This window comes from Thalia democratica, chromosome 2, assembly GCF_965202585.1.
Source record: "Thalia democratica chromosome 2, ktThaDemo2.hap1.1, whole genome shotgun sequence".
Classification (NCBI taxonomy): Eukaryota; Metazoa; Chordata; class Thaliacea; order Salpida; family Salpidae; genus Thalia; species Thalia democratica.
Genome location: NC_139166.1, coordinates 47,175,736 through 47,191,566, shown reverse-complemented (window position 1 = coordinate 47,191,566; position 15,831 = coordinate 47,175,736). Strand labels below are relative to the sequence as shown.

At 24.0% G+C, this 15,831-nt stretch overlaps 1 protein-coding gene across 1 annotated transcript; it reads left to right on the top strand.

Annotated features, from left to right (window-relative positions):
* Window positions 1-6,768: 6,768 nt before the first annotated feature.
* LOC145829932 (uncharacterized) lies at window positions 6,769-14,820 on the top strand. The gene is made up of 5 exons (XM_082937819.1): window positions 6,769-6,923; window positions 12,417-12,621; window positions 13,113-13,257; window positions 13,847-14,012; window positions 14,424-14,820. The coding sequence occupies exons 1-5, from the start codon at window positions 6,780-6,782 to the stop codon at window positions 14,577-14,579; spliced, it is 816 nt and encodes a 271-aa protein (XP_082793945.1). The 5' UTR covers window positions 6,769-6,779; the 3' UTR covers window positions 14,580-14,820.
* Window positions 14,821-15,831: the final 1,011 nt, after the last annotated feature.

The following is a 15,831-nucleotide window of genomic DNA, read 5'->3' as shown; positions in this document are numbered from 1 at the left end:
CAATACTCTGATGATTATGCATCACCTGATAAAACTTTGAACTAAAATATATGTTTAAAAAACTACTTATATTTTAACAAAACATAATTTATAACTAATAAGTACATATCCTAATAGCATCTAGCCCAGTAATAAGGAATTGAACCAACTGCAGGGTTCCCATTCAAATTTCAGATAAAAATTCTGGGGAAATTATCAAAAAAATTGACTGATATATGTGTTAAAGCAGTGATTATTAAGCTAATCAAAACCTGTGCCCCCCAAAATGCAAATTAAAAAATCTGTGCAAGCCAACTATTCATCAAGAATGTCTAGTGTAAGTTTCAAAATTAGCCTTTAAAACACTTAAATCCTTTTTCTTTTTTCACATAATCAAGAATTTCACACAACTTTATTTTAACAGATTAAATATTTATTGTAATAAAAATTGGTCCAACACTAAGGATAAAGTAAAATCAACAAAAATCAGTAGTTTTAAGATTTTTTACAATTTGATCCAGGTAAATCTAGTGTTATTTAGCTAAACTGCAATTATCAAGGAAAATACATGAAACTGGTAAGTTAAGTTAAAATTTTACTCTCTATCCTAATACACTTTGAAAGCATATATAAAGTTTTTTTAAAAACATTCACTTAGATTTAAATTTATTGGGTTTTCCTGCATTTAGAATCAAAACAAACAGTTAAGACTTTGAATTAAAAATATGATGATTAAAAATTACTATTATATATGTATATAAATCTTTTATAAATAAGCTATATTCAAACATTGGTATCTCTTTGGGCTACCTTTTCTAGACTACCTTTTTATGGGCTACTGTGATTGGCTAACACATAAAGATCATTATAGTTCAACTTTAAAAAAGGTAGCCTAGAAGCAGGCTACTTATTTCAAATGTTTAGCTGTTTTAATATATTCAAACCATTTAAACTACATTCAAGTATGTTTTTTGAACTAATACTAGTTCAAACTTTAGCTTGTAAGAGCATTAGTAATTCCACATTGGTTCTTTTCATATTTGGTTTAGAAATGCTGCACATTTGTTTTACCTTTTTTAATATTCAACACTCAAAATTTAGCCAGATCAACTAAAGTAAAAGTTTACTTTATTGTGAAATTTAACACTTAACAACTTAATGTTTTTATAATAAGTTTCAATTCAATACACAATTGGCTAGAAAGCGTAATTGACCTTTTTAGCAGCTGAAAACTAGTTTTAATCTTATAGTTTGTCGAATAAAACTAGATTTCTTTTTTCTTTTCAAAAACTACTTTTGTTATTTCTTCAAATATTTCAGAATTTATGTAAAATTAAAGATGGCAAATTTTTATTGATTTCATGTTTGAAACTAAACTAAAATATTTTTTAATTTTTAATTAAATTGAAGCTTCCAATAAAGTAAAAAAAAACCTGAAACACTTTTTTTCTTATTCTTATCTAATCAAGTATAGTATCTTTTGAAAAATACAAGCCTTTTTAAAACTTAAAATGTTTAAATTTTTTTAACTTTTCGAAATGCTTTTTTTTTATAATTTTAGCGGTGTTTTCAGGATAGTTTTATGTAAAAGCTGGGAGGCAGGGTTGCTACAATTTTAATGTTGCTATAATAACTTATTTCTGAACACTTTTTTTTTTTTTTGCTTTTTCTAACTAAAATTATAATCTGGACTAATTTTTGTAAATAATTGTAAAACAGTTAGATTGGGAAATGTCGAACGCGAGCCTTCTGAACATACTTGTCAAAAATATAATTTTACTAATTGTAGCTTTTTACTAAAGCGTGTTATATTTTGTTATATTTTGTTTTATTTTCCTAATAAAAGGTTGTAGCTCAGTAATCTCATAAAAAATTTTGAAGACAATTTCAAAATAAAATATTTTCTGGCAACTTTGCTTCTGAGGGTCATGTAACTCAAAAACCATTAAAAAAATATGTTTCTTTTGTTTTTTTCAGGTTATTGAACATAAAGAAGAAAAAATACAAACAAAAATATACATAATCTGATTTTTAGCCTAAAAACTTTTGTTTAGCTTCTTTTTATTGGGCACTATTTTAAAGAATATTAACGTTTATTTTAATTACCACTCAAGTTTTCGAGTTTTCTTAACAGCAAATCGATAAACCATATAACCATAATTTATATAAATTTACAGTAATTTTTTATCTGTAAAATATAAAAAAACTTGTTGAATTTAAACTTCCACATCATTCCTAAAATGCACGAAGTAAATAAAGTAATCACTTATATTTTAGAACTTAATTAAGTTAAAGTTAAGTTACAAAAAAAAAACGAACTTTAAAAATAAAAAACTAATTAATCTTTGTGTAAAGCATCTTAAGTTCTTAACAAATCTGTTTTTGAGGTTTTATGGTATTAATTAAACCATTCATATTTTAATTAAATTTACATAGCGCTTAAACCATAAAAAAATAGTTTTATTTGTTATTATGAAGCTTTGTATGTATAAATTTACAAACAATCCTGAAGTTGTATGAAATGTAAAAAATGAAAATTTTAGTGTAAAGTTTGTTAACTTTAAAATTGAAAATGCTAGCCGTCTCCATTATCCTGTAAACCGTAGTTGCACAACAATTAGTTGTCACCAGAGGTTTTCACGCTAAACAGTTTTTTGGTCGTGAATTTTAAACGTGAAGTAAATATCGCTTTATGTCTTTTGCGAATTCTGGATCTAATTACTGGTAAGGTTTTAGGTATTAGATTTGAAACAACGGCTGGTATTTTGCTAAAAGTTTGAATAAATTTTTGTCATTATTTTCATTTACGATCATTGACTATAAATTTTATCGGAACCGACTAGCTAATTAGTTTAAAAGCTAGGTACTTAAACTTTTGTTTCTATATAATATAAATGAGTTCAGAAAATAAATTGGCTTTTTTTAGACTACCTTATTTACTGGTTTAAATGGTTTTTCTTAACTGTGAAGTAAAAAAACACACACTTTTGTTTATAAAAGTTTAATTTAAGAAATATGCAGCTGCAGCATATACATAAGATTTTCCGTTTTCTAAAAAGCCAGTTAAATCAGTTTTTTTGTTTAAATCGCTTTTGTAAAATATTCAAAATACTCTTCAAGTAATTGAATACCCTAAAATAAGTTACTGTTCTAAAGAAAACTATATAAAACCAAGAAATTCAACTGGTTACAATTAAAAATAAAAATAAAAGAAGCTCAAAATAAATGCATTGAGTTTTTTAAACACTTCGAGTTGTTATGTCAAAGCATTTCTTTTCATACCATTATCGTAAAACTAAAAATGAATTTTAAATTTATTTTTAGAGATAAGGATAAAATAAGGCTTTTAGTTTATGACTTAAAGATTTTAAAGTGTTTTCTTATCTCATAAAATTACATTAATTTTTTTTTTAATTTATTTTTTTCTAAAGCATTTAATTTGACACTATATTTTTAAATTGTTATATTTTTAAATATTATTCCTTAATAGTCTCACAAGATTTATATCATACTCATATAGTTACCAAAAAAGCATTCTAGCATAGGGAGATTCCAAATTTACTCATGCTGTTTTTCATGTTTTTCAATGTAGACCTTCAGTTTGTTGTTTATAAAGTAGTAACTGAGTATTCAGGGTAGGTGTCAAATATGCCGAAGGAAAATTTTACACGAGGGGTCACTTTTGAACAAATAAATTTTGCACGAAGGGTCACTTTTGCATGGGCTGAAAATTTATATATTTTTAATTTTATTTTTACTATTTTTATTTATACTTTCATTGTTACCCCAAACCCTTACCCTCAGTTGGTAACTTTTTTTTGTTTTTATATTAATAAATTTTTTAAGTTATTGTTATTATTTTTTATTATTAATAATTTTATTTAGTATTTTCCATATTGGTTATTACCTAGGATGGTATTGCACCAATATCAGTTGAAATTATACTAAGTTCTATGTCTTTTTTAATCATAACGTTTAGCTAAAAATCAATCTTTTAAGTCTAATATGTCTAATTTAAAAAGATACTTTGTTTTTAACAAGCTATATAAATTCATAAACAAAATCAATATATTTATCATAAACTAATAAAACTTAAATAAATTATCACTTTTATCTTCAATATTGTAATCAGTATTAAGTATTTTATTGTTTGGTTTGCCTTTTATTGTAAAATAAAAGTGATTAAGTGTTTAAGCTTTATTTGTTTATGATAAAAAATTAGTTTAATTGTATTTAAGTATTTACAAAACATTGATTTTTAGCCTAAAATTGAAGTTTTTATAGACTTTAAATATAATATAATTTCATATCCATATTGGTGTGACATCGTGCTATGCAATTACCTTATTTTTTATGTAATTACCTTATTTTTTAATGTAAAAGCGTTTACTTTTTTTTTTCTAAAAATATTGAAAAATAATAATTTAAAATGGTCTTGATCTTTAAAAGCTTTAAATTTGTAATAATACATCTCACCACATTTAATATATATTTGAGTATTTATTAAAATTAATTATACTAATAATATAAGATGTTCATTTATTTTTTATCTTTACAAGACTTTATTATTAGCAAAAAAATTAGATAAGTTATTATTATAAAACCAAGTGCTAATTTAATTAATATTACCTCGATCTTAGTTGAAAAAGTTAAAGCTTAAATATAATGATTAGATTTTATAACTTTTTAAAAGAAATCTACTAATTAGTAATTCAAACTATTTTAAACCTTTTATTTTATATTTTTCTATATTTGAAACACTAAAAATAAAGTTAAGTTAGACAAAATTACTTGACTGAATATCATCTTTCATTGTCAATATGACAGTTTTGTAAGTACAAAATGCTTCTTAATGTAATTAAAAATTTATTTAACTAAGTTTGTTTTAAAACTTTGAGATTTTTAAAATGTTTTCATAATCATTTTTATTTACTTAAAAACAGATTTTTTGTAGAATTGAGATTTTTGCATTTTTAGTTTGTGCCTTCCATAAGAAACCTATTGAACTCTATGGCTTTGCTCTTTGTATTTTAGGTGTCTTAGCCCCATTTATACTTTTAATTCGAAGAAGAAACAATTTTCTAATTTTCACAATATTTATGGCATAAAATTTAATTTCAACTCAATAAACCTTAATGTTTAGGTAAATTTTTTCCTTGCCCACCTAAGATTAATCTTGTTTTGCATTATATTAAAGAAATATCTTTTTCCAATACCATGCAAGACAAGTTTAATCTTTCTTAGATAGGCAAGGAATAAAGGAGAAAAAAAAACTTTGTATAGTATAAAAAAATTTATACAAAATTTTTTCAGAGATACGTACAACTTGAATGAAAACATTTTTTGTTAACAAAAAAAGTGGGAAAGTCACTATACTGTATATACTTAAATTCATTAAAAGAAAATAGCCAATATACTTGGTATATTTGCTACCTCTTGTTTATTTACGCACTTTTGCTGTAAACATAATGTGCCTAGATTTGCAATAGGTGACTGTACTTTATGTGGCAAGATTAAAGTTAGTCAATTAAATTAAAAAAAAAATCAAGTACTTTCTTTTATGTACAAAATAAAGCATATGGTTAAATAGAATTATCTACTTTTTTTTTATGTCAAATGATTTATACTTTTGAATCTTAAATATAGTGTTTTTCCTAAGTTTAGTGAACATCTAATGCAGAAGCCTACACATACAACCTTCCTTTTAATTATTGATAAAAAAAATTAATATAAGGTATAAGTAGTATGCCCCAGAGCAATATTTTAAGGATTAAAAAAACTCAGCGTGACTCAGACAGTTTTTTTCCAAAAGTGTGGAATTTTTTTACATTTCTAGTATTAAATATGTTTGCAAGTTTTCCTACTGTTTTAATATATATTTTTAGCTCATAAGCTTGGGTATTGTAAACTCAGGAAAAGTATTTTTTAAGGTTATCTCAAAGGCTTGTTCGAAGCTGTTTTTGCAAAATTGAATACTTTGAATGTTACTAAACCTCAGACTAGTTTTTATAAAATATTTTCTCATAAGTCATATTTTCTATTTTTATATTATGTCAATTTGTTATTTTTATGATTAGCTAAGTATTAAGGCTTGATTCATAGTTTTTTTTTGTTTTTTGCTTTAACCACTTCATATTTTAAATTTAACCAGCAACTCTGGTTATTTTTTAGTCACACAGAACTATATTTATGCTTTTAAGTGTGGCAATTTTTATTTTTGATAGTCAACAACTTTTATCAGAATTTTTATACCATGTACAATATAAGGTTACATGACAATTCAAATTTGGACAACTCCAATTCCGACAATTCAAATTCAAAAAAAAATATTTAAATACTATATCTAAAAAAGTAATATAATTTTGAATAAATTATAAAAACATATGTAGATCTTTTTAAAATCAAGCCACTTTTTGTTTTTTGCTAAATTTTAAATACTTTTTAAGATATTTTAAAGTTACTAAAAATAACTAAGTTTTTAACTTTATTTAAGCCATATCTAGAAAAATATTTGATATTTTGCAAAAAGAAAAAAAATCTTGTTGATATTTATAGGTCCTACTTATGTATTTTTTATAATTGACAAATATCCATTACTTTTTTAGTTGTGGCCGTTTCAATTTTTTTTTAAGAATTTGAAAAGTCTGAATTTGAATAGTCGTGCAACCACAATATAATATTGTAAAGTCTAGTTTAAAAGTTAAACCTTGTAAGAGTTTTATTTGTTTTATCAAAGAAGTTTAACTTTAATGTTAAAAGGTATTGTATTGATATTTTTTACAGGTTTATTATTCTTTAAAATGACAAATGGATTTTACACATTTTTGATTCATAAACCACCACTTGTAATGGGTATAATAAGCCTTTTTGTTTCAATGTTAGGATTTTATGGTGTTGGAACCTATGTAAGAAACAACAAAATACATGATCCTAATATTTCAGAAGTAACAAAATTTTATATATTTGCTTTTTTTTTATGTAGTTGAAATTGAGTTTTATCAAAAAAATTAAATTTTTTCATTTATATTTCCCAGTAATAATAAGAATAATATTTAAGATTTTTATTTTTATGTAGTATTATCCACTAAAACTGATTCGTAATGACTCTGTTATTTGACTAAATAAAAAGTTTTTAATGTTTTTATTTTTGATTAAATAAAACATAAATTGGATTACATCCAATGCCATCCATTCAGACCAATTTGATAAACTTTTGTTTTTAAGTATTTAATTTTTTGGTAACTTTTAGCCTTTTTTTAGTTTTTTAATTTTTGCCATCAATATATACCATTTAAATTCAACAGTTTAAGTCATTTACTCTCAAAATTTACCTATTTTTTTAATTTGGCAGGATTTTTATTCATGATGTTTAAAAGTTTTGAGGTTAATTTAAAATTCAGGCTTGTTTGGTCTTGTTTTCAAGAACTCATACTAGTTTTATGTTAAAACTTAGATGAAATTAACTTAATTCAGTTTTTAAGTTTTATATTTTTTTACATAAGTTGTGCATTATTATTTGTTTATTGTAAATTTGATTATGTAATTTTCAATTTTTAGGTAAAAATTGTGGTGTGCAACTACCTCTGTTTTAATACTATATTATATGAGTACAATAAAAAAAATTATGATAACATCATAAAATTTATTGTTTAAACATGTTTAAGTTACGATTTTTAAGTAATTTAGTTGTTGCTTGATATATATAAATGTTAAAAAAAACTCCTTGTGTTTAAAAATTTTATTAACAATGAAAAATCTGAAACGAAAATAAGTATAAATATAAACACACATGTATAATATGAACATATATATATATATATATTAAAATGAGTACAATTAATAAAAAAAAAAAACATTTTTTTTTGTAAAAGAAGTTGTTTGCCTAAAAACACGCTGCAGGCCAAAGTTTCTGCTTTACTTCCTAAATAGTAGTGTTTAAGTACATTTTTAAATATTAAAGCTCAATTAAATATATTATTATTCTGCTTTTTAGCTACTACTTAGCTGGTAAGTACTATTTTTTCAGTTTTACTCTGGAATATGTTTGTTTCAAAGAGTACTGATCTTTAGTAGATAGTAGCAAGAGTAAAATTTATATTTAGACTTAGCTTCTTTTTTTAATTAGTTAAAACTAGATGCAGGGTTTAGCAAAGCAAAATTAAGCTGTTAAAAATATACTTTTCAGCTAAAAGCATGCTCTCAAAAATATTTAACAAAAAGTGTTTACAAAACTTACAACTGTGCTATTAGTTTATTTATTAGTAATTTGCTGTGCTTTATTTTGTATTTTTTTACATATAAGATTTAAAATTGTATTTTTCTAATGATTAAAACAATTAAATATTATAACTTTGGCTGAATCTTTTTTCTACTTGGTGCAACCCATACAAACATTTTTTAGGATAATTAATCCCTTACTTATAAAAAGTTGCTTATCCATGACTTAATGTTTCAAGTAGCAACATAAAATTATTTTATCAATCACAAGTTGTTTTGGTTGTTCTAACTTTTCTTGATCATTACAGTATTTATTATGAAAAATCTTTTAATAATTAAAAATTGATCCTATTTTGTAAAGTTCTATTTTACATGAATGATGCACGTCAGTAATATCAGGCTAATTCTACAAATCTGGTTAGATTGGCAGAATACCAAGACTTTTATTTTTAATGCTTCTGTAATGTATAATCTATAATGGTACTGTTTATTAAAAACAACAACCTAAAATAATAGTTTTATTGAAAATCTAACCATGAAAAGTTTGCCAAAAAAATTTATTTAGATTAATAGTTTAGTGTGGTCACACAAATTAAATAACAATACTAATCTTTCTAGTTTGTATAAATTTTTCTGCGCATCGTTAGAAATAACTTAAAAAACATTTAAAAAAAAAGTTGTTATAAAAATTGTTATTAAAGTGATTAAGTAACAGTATTATAAATAAAAGGTTTTGTCTATACTAACGGTTCCTTGTAAAAAATTTATCTATTTTCATACTAAATTGTCCATGTCAATGTAGTTTTTTGTTGAATCAATATAAGTAGTTAAGTACACATTCTTAGAAATTTTTGTTCACTGCTGTTTTTTTTTGTATAGTGTAACTTAGGACAGCCCTATCATTTGCTTCACTGGTAATCACACTGTTTCAGCTGCCTATGATAGGACCAATTTCGTGAAAAGGATATAATCAACTGTCCAAGATAATATTTATCATTTTAATTATAGTTTGCTGTATAGATTTTAAAGTTCTTTTTTGTTCTACATTACCTGTTTTTAAATTATTAGACTTTCTTTGCTTAGGAGTTTGCATAGCATATATTTTCGAAAAGGATGTGTAACACTCTTTTTAACATTAACTTTATGTGCTAGACTAAAGGTGGGCAATGTAAGACCTGTGGGGTGGATCTAAGTCAAAAAGCTGAAATATCTGGCATATGAATTCTATTTTAAGATAGGCTTGTAGATTTTTCAGTATTAGATAGGGATTGAATAAATTTTCTTTTTTCTACAATTTTGCTTCTAAAGATGTTTTCCAACTTAACAAGTCCAGCCTAAAAAATAATGCTTCAAGTTAATCAGGCCAGCCAACTAAAATTTTCCCACCCCTGTCTAAGATCTTGTAATTGGTAAGCATGTTACAACTGCTTTTGGCTGTTTGTATTTTGCAACTTCATTTTGATATAATTGTTTTTCTTTCTTTATCAGTTTTAAAATAAAATTATTAGTTGTTTTAATTAAAGTCCTTAAGCACAAGTGCTTAAACTTATTTTGTTGGTAGATAAAAATTGTTTTTAAATGAGTAGGTGCATAATATGCATATAGCATCATTTTACCATCAGGGTTTCCACACACTTAAGATAGTTTTAAGATTTTTTGAAATTATCAGTCAAATTTTTTTTTCTAGATCTTCAATGAGATTTAATTGTTCCAGTTTCTGTATTTTTATATTTATGTTCCAAAACTTGATTTTTATTAATTTTAAAAACTTCATTTAATTTAAAAAAGTTGTAACATTTAACTTTCTTTAAAATGTTTTTTAAACTTAGAATGACTTCAAGCAGTTTTTATTCACTTATATAGTTTTTTGACTCAAACAGTGGCAATCCTGTTGCAGGCATGGTGATTTTGTAAAACTAAACGAAAACTAACTTGAGATTTAAAGATAATTAAACTAAACTTAAATTCAGTACAAATAGTAAATAAAACTAAAGTTTACAATAAAATATAAAAACATGTAAAAGTTTATGCTGTAGGATTTTTATGAAAAAATTAATTCTGTTTACAGTGTTTTCCTCTCCTTAAAATATGAACAGCTCTTCTGAGTCTGTAAAAATTAACGTAAATTTAGACAAAATGTTAAAACTAAACTTATAGAATTACAGTTAAACTGATAGTACTTTAATTTATAGAATGTTTACCTATTAATTAATATTTTTAAACATTTCTTAAGCTTTTATTCAGTATAATATATTCAAAATAACTGTTCTTTTACGCAGTTACTATTAATTATTTACAGTAATTTGCTTTCCATAAAAAATGAACAGCTTTACATAGTCTGTAAAATTTTACAAACATTAGAAAGAGCATGCAAAAAATGTACACTAAGTGTATTTATGTGATTTAGGAAAACTCATGATATGAGTTCACTAATGGCTTAAGTCTTTATCTATGTATGTATTAAAAATTAAATCACAACGCTTCAAGTACTATTTGGTAAGTAATAATACTTCTAGGTTTGTGACATTATTTTTAATGCCTTCATTGAAAATGGTTTATACCTTAGTTATACTTCTATTGTTCTTTCTAAACTTTACCTTTAGTTAACAATGTTCAGATTATTTTTAAAATTATTAATTAACTTTGTAAAACTTGTTTTTGTCAACTGTTTTCACGCTTGTAATTGTGTATTTTAAGATTTTTTTTATTTAAAATTGTCACAACTCTCCATACAAATTTTCAACTCTTAAAGGCATTATTATTAAAGCAAAATTTCGCATTGATAACTGACGCCTTTAAGCATCTAATCTAAACAGATGTCAGCATTATTATTGAAAAGTAGTTGTTTTTTATACAATAAGTGTATATAGATAATAAATTTATTAAAGGTTTTTTAACAAGTTCTGATCGAGAGTGCGCGACAAATTAAATTGGAGCTAAATATTTATCTAATTATATAAAAACTATAATTTAAACAGCTGTTTCACACATTGAAATGTAAAATTTCATGTGATCGTCAGTAAATTACAGTTTATTATAATAGTGAACAGAAATTTCGATTTTAAATTTTTTTATAATAATTGTGACGTAGTAATGGTACAGTTTATTGTACGATTAGCTGAATTTGAAATACGCTGTGAATGTTATTTTATGCTTTTTAGGAAAGTTTAAAAAGGTTATTTTGGAAAAATGTTTTAAGCTATTGGAAAAAAAAAATTTAGACTGTTGGGAAAAATGTTATAAAATACTCATGTTTGCCGCTTCGATTTTATTTTGTTTTAATATTTAGTTGGTTTTCATTTTGTTAAAAAACGTATTTTTGATAATGGATGCATATGTTTTGTCTTTCGCTTTTCTTGTTTAGTGTTACATTCTTATCTGATTTTTCGATTTCTATTTTTTCTAAGTTACAAAGTTTGCAGCCGAATTTAGTATTGAATTTTAATTTTGTCCTGTTTAATATTTCCCATTTAATTTTGTAGTCTGTATTGTTATCTTTTAAGTTCCATATGTAATTCGCTATATCTGTTGTGTGTCTTTTGTTAATATTGTTGAATGATGATTTGTGGTTTCTGTATCTTTATTTAAAGGTATTTCAAATATATTATCGTAATATATTACTAAATATTAAAACAAAATAAAATCGAAGCGGCAAACATGAGTATTTTAAAACATTTTTCCCAACAGTCTAAAAGAATTTTTTCTAATAGCTTATAACATTTTTCCAAAATAACCTTTTTAAACTTTCCTAAAAAGCATAAAATAACATTCACAGCGTATTTCAAATTCAGCTAATCGTACAATAAACTGTACCATTACTACGTCACAATTATTATAAAAAAATTTAAAATCGAAATTTCTGTTCACTATTATAATAAACTGTAACTTACTGACGATCACATGAAATTTTACATTTCAATGTGTGAAACAGCTGTTTAAATTATAGTTTTTATATAATTAGATAAATAGATAATAAATAAATATATATATATATATGTATAACATCTATAAAAAGGAAATAGTTTACAGAGTTTTTGCATTTTTTTTCTATTTTGTGTTAATCTTTACAGACTCTGTTAGGTATTCATATTTAATGCAGCATAACAAATATTTGGGTATAAAAATAGCTGTTTCGATTTCTGGCTTGCTTTTCTTGTTTTGACTTTTAGGATTTAATACCTTATCACGTGTTTTCTTATAAAATAACAAATTCTTCGCAGACTTGGAATTCTGTACTTCAAGACTGGAATAAAAACATTACATTCTTTAGCAATAATGAAAGTTTGTCCTCATCAAATGATTTTTTCAACTCTACAAATACTACAAAATCATGTTTTAAAGTATCATCAACTTTGAATATTACAAAGTCAATGGCTTCATCTTTGCCAAAAAACTTTGCCTTTGCTTCTCATTTAAATATTAAAGGTTTTAACTTTTTTATTTAAACTCAACTCTTTTGTTTACCTTAACTATGAAACCATTTCACTTTAGTTTGTTCAATTTTTATGTAAGCAAGTAGTTAAGGTTTGTATAGATTAATTAGAATTGTTACTTTTAAGTTTTAAATTTTTCAGCACAATAAACGGTTTATAAATTGTTTGAAAAAAACTATGTAAAAAAAAAAAAAATCAAATGCTTTAATTACATAATATTTATAAAATTATAATATTTATTTAATTATATTTGAAAAAATCTTAATGTAGCATTTTAAAATGATTTTTATTGTTGTTTGTTGCTGTTAATATATATTATAAATAAAAAACCTGAAGTTTTTGTAATTAAAAAAAAAGTTATATGCGTATAAAACAATTGACATTGAGCTACTGTTTTGTTGATTTAATAATACTTTATATAGATTTTTTTTACTGCAATCATTTTCGTTTTATACAAATCTTAAATAAAATATAATCGTACAGGAAATCAAACAGTAAATATCTTTTTAAGCCCATTAGAAGAATTAATTGATTTTCATGAAAACAACCAAACCAGATATATTAAAATATCATCGATGTGTTTAACAATTTATCTACCTTCAAATAATAATTTCAGTTTGCCTCAAGTGTAAGTTTAACCTTTAATTGATACTTTGTTGAAGTTTTACGTTTATGTTTCAAATAAGTACTAGTAATTTTTATGGCATTTGTTTTTCCGATTTATATGATGCAATACTAACTGGATTAATTGATTCAACAATTTTATTTATTTACAACATGGTTAAAAGAAGATCTAGAATCCTAGAAAAACCTGGAATTTGACAATTTGGGCTGAAAAAAACGGAAGAAACTTAAATTTAAGAAATTTAAAGAAACAACTTCGAGTTTTAAATAGTGTTTACTTGTGAAGTAATGAATTTTTGATATAACACAAAAAATCTGTCATATTTATTTTTTTTTATTATTACTAAAGTTTTTTTTATTGAGAAACTCATTTAAGTAGCTTTTCAGTATCTATTTAATGTTGTTGTACTACTTAAGACAGTTTTTTACCTTAAACTTTATTTTATACTAAAAATTAATTCAAAAACTTGTACTTTCGAAAACCTGGAAGAAATTTCTCAAAAACCTTTTTCAACCCTGTTACAAAGTGACTTTCATTTCACTAGCAAAAAAATAAATCTATTAACTAAGTTTATATGGTATGTAATTTGCAGATCAACATTAGGATGTATTGAAAAAGCTGTTGATAATTTCAAGTTTAACGAATTGCTAATACTTTCATCAGTAAATACTTCGTTAGATAAACAAGAAGTACACTCAGCTGTTATGCTCACATTTTCTCACAAAGACGAAGAACGTTTAATACCTATCTTACCCTTGGTACTTCTTTAAATTTGAACTAGCATTTAAACAGTACATATTTATATATAACTAGTAAAGCTTTAAAATGATCTTTTATAAAATCTTTAAAGTTAATTTTTTTTTTTTAAATTACAAATCATCAAAATTATTGACACTAAGATTCGTATAATACAAACTAACTTTATTGATTTTTTTTTTTAATTACGAAGCAAATATATTTTTACAGTAGAAAATTGTTGATTCAAGTTATAAGGTAGCACAAAACATATATTTATTTTGTTTAACATTTAACAAAACTTTAAAATATTTTTTTGTTGTTACCTATAAATTATAAATAAGATGTTTTGCAGTAAGTTTATTTTTTATTTAACAAATTTTTTGATAACTACTTTAACCACTGATTAGACTAATTAAGTTTATTTGTTTCAGAATGAAAGAATAAGGACATATAAGAGACTAATGAAATGTGCTATTACAACACTTATTGCTATGTTGTTGCTTATTGTCATTTTTAGTGTTAGTTCAACCTCTAAGCATGAAGACAAAAATGATGAAAATCTAAATATTCCAATGCTTAACGACTAGTTTTATTTAATTGAATTAATTTTTTATTTTGTTCTACTTTGTATTTTCAAACAGTGCAATATTTTTTTGCTTTACTCAGAAATTAAAACACTTTCTTGAAAGTTCAAGTAGTTGTGCAGTTTAATTTACTTAATCAAATTTTATTTTAGGTATTGTATTGCCTTTTAATACTTATTGTTACGTTTAGTGTATTTATATTGAAAACTTGTAGTGTTTTAGACAAATTAAATAGAAAATAATTGAAAAATCAGCTGTTCTGTACAATACATATTCATTTTCTAGTGTAACATATTTTACAAGTTTCAGTTTGCACGTTTTACAAGCGATTCAGGAAACCTTACAAAACATATTTGCGTAATTTTTAAAACTTGCTTTGTAATATAAAATTAGTCTTCGTAAAGCATAGTTTTTTTCTTAACTCATTTTTCAATAGCAAAAAATTATGTCTTATAGACTACTTAACATTTCACATAAAATTTTTCAACAATAAAATAAAAAAGGTTAATTTAAGCATCATAACAGCTAATATGTATTTATAGTACGATTTAACTTAAGTATTTGTGAGCTATTGCCTCTTATTATTGAGATTTGAAAAGTATATGTTATATTTACTTGAAAAAGGAAAAATCTTAAGTTATCTAGAGTTTTCATGTTTGCTATTGATACAATCACATCAGTTACAATCACATCAGTACAATCACATCAGAAACTTTTTAAGTTTTTCTTTTTTTTAACTGTCACTGAAACCTCATAACCCTTAGTCGTTTTTTTTTTTAATTAATTAATTCATTTAGTTTTAACTTTGAATTATGCGGGTGGGAATTATGAGCGGGTTGGAACTGAGCGTGTCCTGATACTTACATATTATGTTTTTCGATTACTTGTACATAAATAATTATTAAGCTCCGAAGCTATCTGGTCGAACATTTTCAAACAATTTGTAAAGATTACCTGGCTCGTTTCAGTGATATATTTTTATCGCTTACAGGTTTAAAATCATCGTAATTAATGAAAACGTTTAAAACATTTAATGTTTTGGAGGCTTCAACAAAAAGAGTTATTAGGTTTGTTTTGAGATCTTTCGGTTGTTAAAGCTTTTATCAACAATTTTTTTAAATAGTTTAACACTTACACAGTTGCAGTTAAATCTTTCAGTTATTTGGGTAAAACAAAGTTTGTACCAAAGGAAAAGTTTTTTAACAAATGCCACAATGATCATTCATAAAAAATAAGTTTTTTGAATGTTTTCTGG

Excerpts from the sequence above, each read along its gene's own strand:
- LOC145829932 (XM_082937819.1), top strand. The coding sequence starts at position 6,780 with ATGACAAATGGATTTTACACATTTTTGATTCATAAACCACCACTTGTA. Across the intron at positions 12,622-13,112 it reads TTCTCATTTAAATATTAAAG|GAAATCAAACAGTAAATATC; the intron begins GTTTTAACTTTT and ends ATAATCGTACAG. Across the intron at positions 13,258-13,846 it reads AATTTCAGTTTGCCTCAAGT|ATCAACATTAGGATGTATTG; the intron begins GTAAGTTTAACC and ends TGTAATTTGCAG.